The 12,850-nt window shown below is 54.6% G+C and overlaps 4 protein-coding genes across 4 annotated transcripts; 3 read left to right on the forward strand and 1 right to left on the reverse strand.

Annotated features, from left to right (window-relative positions):
* Positions 1-153: 153 nt before the first annotated feature.
* LMH87_006558 (uncharacterized protein) lies at positions 154-1,491 on the reverse strand (the record flags this gene model as incomplete). Its single annotated transcript, XM_056204465.1, has 2 exons — positions 154-1,168; positions 1,226-1,491. 2 exons carry the CDS (start codon positions 1,489-1,491, stop codon positions 154-156), a joined length of 1,281 nt encoding a protein of 426 aa, XP_056059820.1.
* A 1,500-nt stretch (positions 1,492-2,991) lies between these two features.
* Positions 2,992-4,583, forward strand: LMH87_006559 (uncharacterized protein; the record flags this gene model as incomplete). Its single annotated transcript, XM_056204466.1, has 2 exons — positions 2,992-3,043; positions 3,097-4,583. 2 exons carry the CDS (start codon positions 2,992-2,994, stop codon positions 4,581-4,583), a joined length of 1,539 nt encoding a protein of 512 aa, XP_056059821.1.
* A 1,377-nt stretch (positions 4,584-5,960) lies between these two features.
* On the forward strand, positions 5,961-7,859 carry LMH87_006560 (uncharacterized protein; the record flags this gene model as incomplete). The annotated part of the gene is made up of 1 exon (XM_056204467.1): positions 5,961-7,859. The coding sequence occupies one exon, from the start codon at positions 5,961-5,963 to the stop codon at positions 7,857-7,859; it is 1,899 nt and encodes a 632-aa protein (XP_056059822.1).
* Positions 7,860-8,933: 1,074 nt separating this feature from the next.
* On the forward strand, positions 8,934-12,512 carry LMH87_006561 (uncharacterized protein; the record flags this gene model as incomplete). Its single annotated transcript, XM_056204468.1, has 2 exons — positions 8,934-12,122; positions 12,225-12,512. 2 exons carry the CDS (start codon positions 8,934-8,936, stop codon positions 12,510-12,512), a joined length of 3,477 nt encoding a protein of 1,158 aa, XP_056059823.1.
* Between the last annotated feature and the right edge of the window lie 338 nt (positions 12,513-12,850).

Here is a 12,850-nt window from a genome sequence, read left to right on the forward strand (position 1 = left end):
ATAACGTCAGAATATTCGTCGTCGGCCGCTTGCCATTGTTTGGTTTTCCTCGATATGGCATCCAAATTATTTGATCAAATTCACCTCTATCAAAATTAGGAAAATATCTAGCATTACGGGACGAACAGTCCATCAAAACTCAAAAAGCCTCTTTCAGCGCCTTGCACGTCGTTTTTGCCAATGACCTTGGATCCTGTCCAGCAGAGTCGCGTTCGAAAACACATCCCCAATCGCATCAAGTAAATTGACGTCGCCCATAGAAGTTCCGTTAGCCATGCCTATGCCCACCAAGCCACTTTTGAGTATGCTTGTGCCGGCCCCATTGATCAGCGCGACGAGCGGTACCTTGCCGTTCAGCACCCTTTTGCTAAGTAGCGTCTTCAAAAAATCAATCTTCTCTCCGTACATTGTAAAACTAGTGACTTTCAGCTGGATTGTAACGTGTCCAGCAGACAACTGCGATGCCTGGCCGCGCAGGATGGTGCCGAGGTTGTTGATGATGGTCGGAATGTTCACGAGGCCGTCAATGAAAACATTGGTGGCCCCCGGCACCAGACTGACATTATACGCCAGCGCCTGGCCGATGCTAATGTCGTTGACGAGCAATTCGACCGTCACGTTGCCAACCTGCGCGCTAATGGAGCTCGGGTTGGAAAAGCTAATGTTTGCTTGGACGTTCTTGTTGTCGACAGGCGGCAACAGGAGCTTGACCTCATTCACTGTAATGTCGGCGAGCCCGCGAAGGCCGTTGATGCTGATAGGTCGTGCGAGGTTGAAGCTGTAGCTGAGGCTGCCGAGGAAGACATCGAGACCCTTGACACGCACGTCAAACGGGATCGTCTCGCTGTCGATGAAGCGATCAGCCCAGTTCACAAGCGCGTCCGAGTCATTGATATGCAGTGTCCCTTTCCGGATATCAATCTTTGTAGATTTGTCAATCGGGAAACCCTTAATGTCCGCGCTGAGCACGGTTGGCGGCTGATCTTGGGTGGTGTCGTGGAGGGTGAACTCGAGGTCGCCGACCCTGGCGCCCAGCGGCGACAGGACGGAGGCATTGGCAGCAAAGTCAATCTCCCTCGAGTTCCTGATGAAGACGGAAGCGTGTTGTACTATGATGTCGCGAGAGTTGATGAAGCGGGCGATGATGAGTGGTATGAAAACTTTGAAGCTGCGTCGGGGATTCCGTCAGTCGCGTGGCTACTTTCGCTTGGCGAGTTTGACCAACAAGAGGGGCAAAATAATAGCCAGTCCCAGCACAACCCCAATGGTGTACCATTTCCAAAACTTCTTAAAGTGTCCTTTCTTGTTCTTCTTCTTCTCCCCGTCTCCCTCTTTGGTCTCCCGTTCAGGTTCCTCCTTGGATGCTGGAGCAGCAGAAGGAGGCTTGTGGTCGCTTGGGCTTCGGCTATGATCGCTCTGTGCTTCAGATTGATCACTTTCACTGCCAGATTTGAAAGGATTTTCCGTTTTAGATGGGCCGGCTTCCGACATGGTGTGTAAGAAATGATTGGGTGTCGTTAATTTCAGTGAACAGAGCCGCAGGAGGGACAGGGTATCTCTCTTATACATGAAACTGAAACTTGTACGACATAACTCTATTACAAATTGAAAACATGTGATGACTGTTATACAGTTATGCTATCATGTATTGTTTACAGCATCAAGAGACGGACACGGGAGGTTGACTGGCTGTGTGAGACCGGTATAATAGCCACGGCACCATGGACCCCTGGAGAGCACGTTATCGGCGGAGGCTGTTGTAGGGCTCATGCGGGTAAGTACAAATATTACGAGTGCTATGACGGCCCGTCAGCTAATCAACGTTGCCGGGAAAACGTTTCTCGGTCAGCCATAGGCGGAGCAATGCTGCCATGGAAGTGGGTAGCTGGCAGGCATTACGTTCGGGCGGGACGTTGGGACCGGAACGGAGGCGGGATCCCTCAAGCAACATGCTTTAGCTCGAGGGTTATTTGTATATTAAAGGCCCTATTTCTTGTTTCTCGAAACTTCGCGCCTTTGTGGCGTCTGTGCTTTCTAGTCGTTGTTGTTAGGGCGTGACGTGTCCCATGTTGAGGCTCTCGTCAAGCTCGCCCGGCGCGTGTGTGCGACTTCGAAAACATTACAACATAGCACCGAGCACCTGCAATGACTAAGCTTCATCTAGGCTTCCTCATGATGTCGTAGCCAAAGCAGATTCAAACCAAGGAAATGGGGAGTATTGTGCTGAGAATCTCATGTTGACCATATCGAGCCGGCAAAGACGGCTGTAAGCTGGAGGTCGCGCATGTCGTTGGGCCAATTTTAAGGTTCGCCGTGTCTTTTACCACGGTTATGATTACGGAATCCTCCCGTGGCTGTCCAGATCGAGTCGCGATGCTAGGGCTGGTGCTAACCCGTTGCCGTATTGGTGCCGAGCGGACTTTGACGACTGGATACTCGCAGCAGGCTACAGCGGGCGACGCACCAACACAACAAGGTTGGCCAATGGTTAGGTATTAGTGGGCTGTTTATGAAGGCTGAAGGGCTGTGCGGCTCTGCGACCAAAGCGAAGGGGCGTCATGGCCAATAACGCGCGGCCATCGACTTGTTGGGCACGGTATTTTCGGAAGAATTTTAGTTAGCGTCCTTCAGTTCAGACCGCCCCACTAGGACAATTCGATGGTCAGCCGTTCCACCATCCACGACTGTCCGCCTGCGCAGCCGTCCGTGTCATGCGGCTTCCACGGCGGGGGCCCGATAGCGTCGCCTGGTCCCTTCAGCTCGTGACATCACTGCATGGCCCTCTTCACCTCGTCCGCATTTCACATGTCACGCATGTAGCTTCATCACTACTTTTCGAAATATCGACTCTGAATTTTGACGAGTCTCAGCACAAACACGTCCGCATACACGCGTTGATGCAGCAGGCCACCAAGCAACAGGAGCTCCGATAAGCTACTCGTACATACCCCGCCAAACGGCCGCGCAAGCGGCCCAGCTTTACATTTCAGCATGTCGCTGTTCAGCGCACAACTGCATCCCGGTCGAGCTTTGGGCTTTCTAGGTTGGTATACCGTGGCCTTTTAATGTTGCCCCGCGTTGACTGACTTGCGGCAGTCCTCGGCGCCTCCCTCCACGATGTCCTGACCCGGCTCAAAGCCGAGCCGCAGCGGTTCCCCAAGATCGACGTCGTGCACTCAACGGAAAGGCCTGTTACAGACCCGGTCTGCATTCTGCTGCCACAAAACGGCATGCGACTGCGGTTCGATGGTCCCGAGCAGCGGCTCCGGCTTATTGAAATCACCGACTTTACAAAGAACCACATCACATTCAAAGACCGCGACCTGGTACGGCCGGCAAACAGCACGTCGGAGCCCGGGTCGCCCATCCCCGGCGAGTCCTCCTCCGGTCCGACATTTCGACACATATACCAGCGACTGCTAGGCCCGACCTACGCCGGCGAGTTCATTCCGTCGTCAAGCGGCGGTCAGGGCATGGGCATCTACGTGCTGTCGTATCCCGGAGTGGCTTTCAACTTTCCCATGGCAGCTTCCGCCTACTCTCCCGACAAGGACGTCGTGTCTCTCCTGTCGGCTTCGTCCAGCCAAGTAGCGACGTCCATGGCCGTGTTCAGTGGAGAATCCTGGGCCGATGCGAGACCCACGCTGTGGACGGAAGTGCTGCCCAGCATCAAATCGTCGACTGTGTTTCCGAGGACCAAAGAGGTGTACCCTGATGAAGTGTCCCTCGTTCGAATCCATGGAGGAGGCAAGCTGCAAATGTCTCGCAAGTGGACCAATAGCGGCTTTTTCATTCAACTCGGCCAGACGACGCCTCAAGAGCTGGTCATGGAACTGGGACCTCCAAATGCCATCTATCGCAAGAATGATGAGAAAATGGACGTTCACCAAGGGCGGATACCAGGAGCTGCGAGAGGGAGAAGCGATGGCGCCGATCCAGGTCGCGCAGACGAGGCCATCACGGACACGGACCAGTCTTCGATGAACACTGGCTCGGACGATTCCGATAACGAAGAAGCCATCGACGAGGAAATCACAGTGAACCCTTCGGGAGAATGCTTTTACAATTACTTTTACATGGGTTTCGATGTGCTGCTCTCGAAGCCGACAGAGCCATCCCAGGCACCACCTGGCCAGCAAAACGGGTCTCCGGATCCTGTCGCCGTCAAGATGCACCACCCTGATCGGCTGGTGGTGACCAAGATTGTTCTGCACGGAAACATTCCGGGATCCTACGAGTTCAACCGCCACAGGCGCTGCCGCTGGGAGATTGCCTACCCCGGGCGGCAGGACGAGGCGGTGACGTCGGAGATGGAGTTTGAGCACGTCGAGGCGCTCATGAACAAGACGTGGGAGAGCGAGCTGCCGAACGGCAAGTCCCAGGCGCGACAGCGGGGTATGGTCCTTAATCGGGGCTGGGGCGACAGTCCGGGAAGCAGCTGCGAGTTTCTGGGCGGATGGGAGGAGAGCGGCGCGCGGCGGGCCGAGACCAACAGCGACTCGACGACGACGCTGTACGGATTTCCGGGGCTGGTGTTTGAGGTGCTGAGGAATGGCTACATTAGCACGGTGACGATTTTTTGATGCAGTGATGCAGTGATGCAGTGATGCAGTGATGCAGTGATGCAGTGAGACTGCACAACTGTTTGGGGGCCATTCATGCTACTGTTTCCATGGACGATTTATTCTGGCTCGGCGTTGAGGGATTATTAAATTTTTTTGAACTTGCAAGACAGAGAGCATACAATATTAGTATATAACAGGAATCCCAGAACTGATTTGCACAACTGCTTTGTAGAACTGCTCTGGCCAGGTCCAGCTGGGGTGCATATGTGGAGCTGATCGTTCCGACGCCATGTTATCCGATACGATCGATATGGAGGGTGCCTTGATCTTTTTCCTCTGCCGCCGTTTTCCATAATCATATCCATCGTTCAGGGGACAGAAAATTGCGCACGATTACCTTTGACGGCCGAGTACACGAAGGTGCTTTACAGCCGGAGTGGCTCTTGGAGGGTAGTATTTGCACTGCCGCAATAGGAAGCCGGCGTACTTTAGGTTGCTCCGGCTTTAAATCCGACGGGAGGCGTGGGTACTTGTGCCGGCCGTCGTCGGCGTGGCTGCAATGAGCTGGCAGGGCTAGGCCGCCCGCAGGCTCGGCGACTTTTCATTCCGGGCTTGAAAACGGTAGTTGACAAAGAGTGTCTGGACTTGGGATTTAGTGCGGAGTGAGATCATGGATTTTGTATTCCTTTTTATGCAGGCTCCTGGCGTCTTCCTTCTTTGCGCTGCTGGGCTCCGGAAGCGGCCCACCGTCCATTTTGTTTGGTGGCGGCCCACAACGGCTGCCGCCGCCAGTCCTGGTACCTAACGTTAGTTAGTTACTGGTACTGGGTAACTAGTTGAGTTGGGGTGAGTGACTGCGTCGAGTGACAAACGGGCCTATTGTTGCAGCTTTCGGTCCAGGTTTTCTTCGCTTTTCAGACCCCAAATAGGTCACTGAGTAGCAAGGTCGCTTTGTCATCCATTCCGTAATTGATATTGCGCAAGTTTTGTATATACAAGGCCACAAAACCGCGCCATGTTGACTCGTCGGTCGTCGGACATCCCACGCCCCGTTGACGCTGCGGGCGACGGCCACCTGCCAAGTGAAAAGTTATTCATCGGGCCCCCACGACGCATCCACTAACGAAACGCTACCCTTTCTTGACCGTCCCGGCCAATGACTCCTTCTTTGTCTCTTTCTTCCTTTTCTATATCAGATCTTTTGCTATTATTCCTTCTCCTTAAATCGCCGGACCTGTCCTTTGCTGCATTCTCATCCTGCACGGTGGCTAAACCTGGCGCAGAGTTATGCAGGTCCAACACAACACTGCATGCTGAGACAGGGCTCTAGTTATATCCGACAAGCAGTTTTTTTAAATCACATTGGCCGCTGCCGCTGCCGCTGCCGTTGCCGCCATGTCGCACAAATCTGAGCACCGTCTCAGTGCAGACGGCACCACCATCAATGCCGATCTGAACAGCAAGGAAGCGGATGGCTATTCGACGCCGCTTGAGACGCCCGCCACACCCTCGCCGCCGAGCCCAGAGAAGGAGTCCAAAGAGCCACAAACCCTCGAGGCACCCGCAGCCGTCACCACCACCACCACCGACAACGCAACACCCACGTCTTCGACATCTCCCGACGGCAATGGCCATGGCAAGGCGCCGGCCGTGGCCCCCGAGGCGCAGCGCACCAAGCTCGAGACCACGCTCGTCATGGTCGCCCTCTGCATCGCCCTCTTCCTCGCCGCCCTCGACATGACCATTGTCACGACCGCCGTCCCGACCATCTCGGCCCACTTCCACTCGACGTCGGGCTACGTCTGGATCGGCAGCGCCTACATGCTCGGCAGCGCCGCCCTCGTGCCCACCTGGGGCAAGCTGTCGGACATTTTCGGCCGCAAGCCCATCCTCATGACGGCCGTCGTCGTCTTCTGGGTCGGCTCGCTGCTCTGCGCCCTCAGCACCAGCATGGGCATGCTCATCGCCGCCCGCGCCATCCAGGGCGTCGGCGGCGGCGGCACCATTGTCCTCCCCAACATCTGCGTCGCCGACCTCTTCTCCGCCCGCAAGCGCGGCGTCTACTTTGGCTTCCTCGGCATGATCTGGGCCGTCGCCTCGGCCATTGGCCCCATCATCGGCGGCGCCTTTACCCAAAAGGTCTCCTGGCGCTGGTGCTTCTGGGTCAACCTGCCCTGCGGCGGTCTCGCCTTTGCCATCCTGCTCTTCTTCCTCAAGCTGCACAACCCCCGCACGCCTGTCAAGGCCGGCCTGGCTGCCATTGACTGGGTCGGCAACGTCCTCATCGTTGGCGGAACCATTATGCTGCTCATGGGCCTGGAATTCGGCGGCAGCCAGTATCCTTGGAACTCTGCCACCGTCATTTGCCTCATTGTATTCGGCGTCGTGGCTATTGCCATTTTCCTCTTGTATGAATCGCGCATCGCCAAGTTCCCCGTCATTCCTGTTCGGCTATTCAACACTCGAACCAGCATCGCCACATACGTGACCTCGTCGCTGCACGCCTTCACCTTCATCTCTGGAAGCTACTACCTGCCTCTGTATTTCCAGTCAGTCCTCGGTGCCAACTCCCTGCTCTCGGGTGTATATCTGCTGCCGTTTGTCTCTGTCATGTCCCTCATGTCTGCCTTTGTTGGCTTTTTCATCAACAAGACTGGCAAGTACAAGATTGTCATTACCAGTGGCCTAGCCTTGTCAACTCTTGGCTTTGGTCTCTTCACTTATCTCGGAGATCGCCCTCACTGGGAACGCATTGTGCTCTTCCAGATGGTTGCTGGCCTGGGTATTGGCCCCAACTTCCAGGCTCCTCTCATCGCTCTTCAAGCCAATGTTGCACCCAGAGATATTGGCGCCGCCACGTCTAGTCTACAGTTTGTGCGCCAGCTCTGCACAGCCACATCGGTCGCTGTAGGCGGTGTCGTCATCGCCAACAGGATGCAAGCTCAGCAAGGCCATCTGACGGCCGAGCTTGGCGCGGACGTTGCGCGCTTGTTTGCAGGCACTGATGCCGCCTCCAATGTCGACCGTATCAAGTCGCTGCCCGTGGATGACCGCCAGATAGTGAGAACGGCTTACTGGAACTCGATCCAAATCATGTTCGCCGTCTTTACCTGCAGCTGCTTCCTCGGGCTGGTCGCCAGCTTCTTCATCAAGCAGACCACTCTGTCCAAGCAGCATACCGAGCACAAGACCGGCCTGCAGACGCTCAAGGCCGAGGAGAGGAAGAAGAACCAGATCAACGACGAGGAGACTGGAAACGCCGCTGCTGTTGTCGCACCAACGACTGAAAAGTAAAATTTGCATGCCATTGCGCATCTGGAGTTTTCAACTGCATATATCCGCACCTATGAGACTCAACTCGGTGCCATCGTACATGTCGCATTTGCATTAAAACTAGTGGAGTAGGACCTGTAAGCTTTGTTTTAGCAAGGGATGTATTTTACTTTTACGTATATATGGATTGGTTTTTAATTGTATTTGAATTAAGCGTCTTGATGCGCTGTCCTCGCTGGGAATGTGACAGAAGATTGCTGACTCGATGTCCAGTTTCTGAGCGAGCCAGACTCAGGATGAAAGATTCTAAGCAAATGACAGTACAGTTTCATGCTTAAGCCACGCTGGCGTCTGTATTTCCTGCCTTGTGAGCGCAAAATTAATCGCTGATACTACATTCGAATGTCGATGATAGATGCCGGGTAGCTATCTTGGTGAGGCGGCGCTGGCGTGGGGCGCGTCGCGCATCTCGCTGCAGAGACACCAAGTGTGCCGCTTGATCTGACAGGATCAGGGCGCGATGGAAGGAAATGAAAATATTCAATGAGGCTCAGATAAAAAAGTATTGGCCAAGCATCTGTCACAAACACAGTCACTTCTTTCTGCACTCTTAGACAGTAGACTGCTCCGTCTGCTTCACGGTGGCTGTGGTTGCTGTGGAAACGCTGCTCGGTGTTGTTGATATCGGGCGTGTGGCTCCACGCTAGCCTTGACAATTTGGTGCAGAATACACAGACCATGCAACCAAGAGCATAACACCCATGACCGGCTGCGGCAAGCCCCTCCCCACCACCAGTGCACACACCGATCGACCTGCACCTTATTTGCTCTTTGCATGCCGGGGGTTATGTCAATGCTCTAAGCAACTTGGCTTATAATACCTTGAATATAATATCCTGGAAAAGCGGCGCGACGCGGGAGAGCACAGCAAACGACGCAAAACAACAGAGCTTCTCACCATCACCGACAACCGCCACCATCCCGCCTTCCACCTCGGCGTCCCGGACGCGTCGAAATCCGGGACCAGACACGAAGAACTCTTCCACAGTGGCGCATCTACGACAACGCTCCGACCGGGAGCCAAGCCGGTCAACCATGAGCTCCAGCGTCCGATCCGGCGTTTCGAGCCGCACCAGCGTCCGCCAAACGACGAGAACATCGACCGCGCGCCACGGTATACGCGCCGGCGCAGCGTCGCCCGCCGGCTCCCTCGCCTCCACCATGGGCATCGGCACGAAGCGCAAGGAGCGCGACTACGAGCTCGACACGGGCTCCCGCATGAGCACCTTTGGCGGCGAGGAGACCAACATTAATGTTGTGGTCCGCTGCCGCGGTCGCAGCGCGCGCGAGGTCAAGGAGAACAGCGCCGTCGTCGTCAAGGCCGACGGCGTCAAGGGCAGCCAGGTCGACCTGTCCATGGGGCCCAACTCGCTGAGCAACAAGACATATTTGTATGATCGCGTTTTCTCGCCCGCGGCAGACCAGGAAATGGTCTTTGACGACACGGTCCGACCGATCCTCGAGGAGATGCTCTCCGGCTATAACTGTACAATTTTCGCGTACGGACAGACGGGCACAGGAAAGACGTACACAATGTCCGGCGACATGACGGAGACGCTGGGCATGCTGTCCGACGAGGCCGGCATCATCCCGCGCGTGCTCCAACAGCTCTTTAGAAAGCTTGAACTTGACGACACTGAGCACTGCGTCAAGGTGTCGTTTATCGAGCTGTACAATGAAGAGTTGCGCGATTTGCTCTCCATCGAAGAGACCGCCAAACTCAAAATCTACGACGACGCGTCACGAAAAGGTCATGCCGGCACCATGGTGCAGGGCATGGAGGAGAAGCATATCAAAGATTCAAGCGAAGGCATCAGGGTGCTACAAGATGGCAGCTTGAAGCGCCAGGTCGCCGCCACCAAATGCAACGATCTCAGCTCGCGAAGTCACACCGTATTCACTATCACCGCCTATGTGAAAAAGGTCAACGAAAACGGCACCGAAGATCTTATCAGCGCCGGCAAGCTGAATCTCGTCGATCTTGCCGGCAGTGAAAACATTCAGCGCTCGGGGGCCGAGAACAAACGTGCTGCTGAGGCTGGCCTCATCAACAAATCGCTTCTGACTCTTGGCCGCGTCATCAACGCCCTCGTCGACCGCAGTGCGCATATCCCCTACCGAGAATCAAAACTCACGCGACTCCTTCAGGACTCCCTTGGTGGGCGAACAAAAACGTGCATTATTGCCACAATCTCACCATCAAAAAGCAACTTGGAAGAAACGATATCAACACTCGAATATGCTTTCCGCGCGAAGAACATCCGGAACAAACCACAACTCAACGCCATACCAAAAAAGACACTACTAAAGGAATTCACCGCTGAGATCGAAAAATTAAAGAGCGAATTGATATCCACCAGACTACGGAATGGCGTTTATTTGTCCAACGAAATGTACGAGGATATGACGGCAGAAAGCGAGTCGCGAAGAATCGTGGCCGAGGAGCAAGGCGCCAAGATTGAAACTCTCGAGACGAATCTGCGCAACAAAACACAGGAGCTGTACTCTTTAAATACTTCGTTTATGGGACTGAAGAAAGATCACGACGGCACCCGATCGCAGCTCGACAGTACAAAGGGACTTCTTCATGAGGTAGAGATGGTGCTCAAGATGACACACAAGTCACTTGCCGAGGAGACTGAGCTCCGAAAAGCTCACGAGGCTACGGAAGAAAAGCTGACCAAGATTGGCGGCGAACTCATCCACAAGCTCCAGCGGACAGTCAATGACGTTAGTGGACTGCATGCGAAGAATAAGCGAAAATCGGATCTGCAATCCATCAATAGAGCTACCTGGGGCACGTCACAGATTCAAGTTTCTGATGTAACGTCCATGGTTGAGCGCCGCGTTGCCGACTTTCAAGACGAGCAGCGCGACCACATCTCCAGCATCTCAACACGTATGACTGCTTTTGTCGACGAAGAACTCCAGAAGCTGTCAACGACACAAAGCTTCCTCGATGAGCAGCTCAATGCCTTTGCTGACTCTAAGAAGCTCCTGCTGGAACAGAAACAAAAATCCAAGGATGAGATGGACGAGGTACTCGAAGAAATTAATGTGATTCGCGACAGCGTGAAGGAGCGTGTCGGCGAGAGCTTACAGGTCATCTCTGGTGCCGCAGAAAAGATTGCTTCCGATGTCATTGCCGAGATGGGTGATCTGCATACACACCTGCACAACTCGTATGCTTCCTTGGGCAAAGACTTCAAATCTATCTTTGAAGACCTTCTTAAACACATCACGGCCCAGCGTAGCGAGTCGGATGGCCTTCGACGCCAGCTCCAAAGTGCCACGAACGCGGCCGTTCTGCAGAGCTCCAGCACCTCGCTACGTATCCAAGAAGTCATCGCCGAAGAGCGACGACAAGCCGCAGAGGATCGCCAAAAGCTGCTTTCCCAGATCACGACACTGATCAACACGCAGGCTGAGACACAGGAATCAAGATTCGCCGACAAGGCCTCGCAGATCCAAAAATCGGTCACCGAATCCAGCGCCACTCTGGAAGGTGCCGTCACTCAATACAATGAAGGCATGGAATCGTGGGACGAGAAAGAAGGCGAGCTTCTGGAAGAAGTCAAGAAGTCTCGAGAACAACTCAAAACAAAGCTCAAGGATGATTGGACTACCGCCAGCGAGCATAGCACGGCGATTCAGAACACAGCCAAGTCGGTGCATGCTGAGACTGTGCGTGTCGTCGACGAGCAGGTCGAGGATCTCGGATCCAAGATGCACGCGCTTGATGACTTTGTCACGCACGCTCGCACTGAAAACACAACGCACCACGAGAGCCATGGACAGTCGGTGCAGGCACTGTCCAACACTGTCGAGCAGTCATTCAGCAACATCTCGTCGCACTTCAAGTCTACGTTTGACAGGATCAGGAATGTTGGCGAGGAAATGGAACTGGACACCAGCGATATGCGTGAAGCTCTGGAGCCGCTCGATTCGCAGCTTTGCCAGCCGCTGACAAACCTGCGCGAGGGCATTTCTAGTGCCACCCTTCAGGAGTACCAGCCCACGGGTGACACGCCCCAAAAGGCGGTCTACCAATTCCCAACCGTCTTGCCGCGAACCAATAACATTGCCGAGGGCACAAACATCGAGGAGGAAGACAAGAGTATGCCGGCCTCGCCGTTGGTGGTGGATCGCTCTACGGACCAGGACCAGACCATTGTCTTTGCCGACCTGTCGCCGCAGTCGCAGCCACCGGCCCCTTCTACTAAGGCAAGCTCATCCTCCTCGGCGCACCCGTCCCCTGCCGACTCGGCAGCGGCGGTCACGGCCCCCAGCTCCAGTGATGGCAGCAACGTTACTGACAATCACCAGCTCGGCATGAGCCTGCGCGAAGTCAACCCCAACGTCACGTCAAACCTGACGGCGCCCGCACCCCTAGGCTTTGAGCCCCGCGCGAGCAGCATCATGTCGATGCCTGCGGCGGCGGCGGCGGCGGCGGAGAATACGACGATGCCTCTGTTTAAACGCAGCACTAGGAATGTGCGTGGCGTGGCAGGTATCAAGAGACCTGCCGTCACGGCAGAGGGACGCGAAAACTATCCGCCCTCGGCACTGACAGCCGGTGGTGGCTCCAAGAGAAAGAGCCCACGACTTAAATAATACGCCTCCTTCACAACGATTATGACCAGGTGGCCTAATACCATTGCCATCTGACAATGCCCTTCCAGCCGAAGAAGGAACAAAACACACCATTACACATCTTCACACCTTTTACACATAATACATCGACACACGAAATTGCAAAACATTTTAGCATTCTCACATCGGCCAGGCCATGGCGTTTCTGGAGAAGGAAACCCTCCAACCCTTTTCTTTTTCTTTTATGGCGAATCGGGGATAACATCCTACTTTTAAAACCAAAAGACTTTTGGTTTAGTTTCTTGTTCAGTTCAACGTTGGGGTCCTTTATGCACAATCATTCACGGGGTTGGGGACAT

The sequence above is a fragment of the Akanthomyces muscarius genome, chromosome 1, assembly GCF_028009165.1.
Source record: "Akanthomyces muscarius strain Ve6 chromosome 1, whole genome shotgun sequence".
In the NCBI taxonomy this organism is placed as follows: domain Eukaryota; kingdom Fungi; phylum Ascomycota; class Sordariomycetes; order Hypocreales; family Cordycipitaceae; genus Akanthomyces; species Akanthomyces muscarius.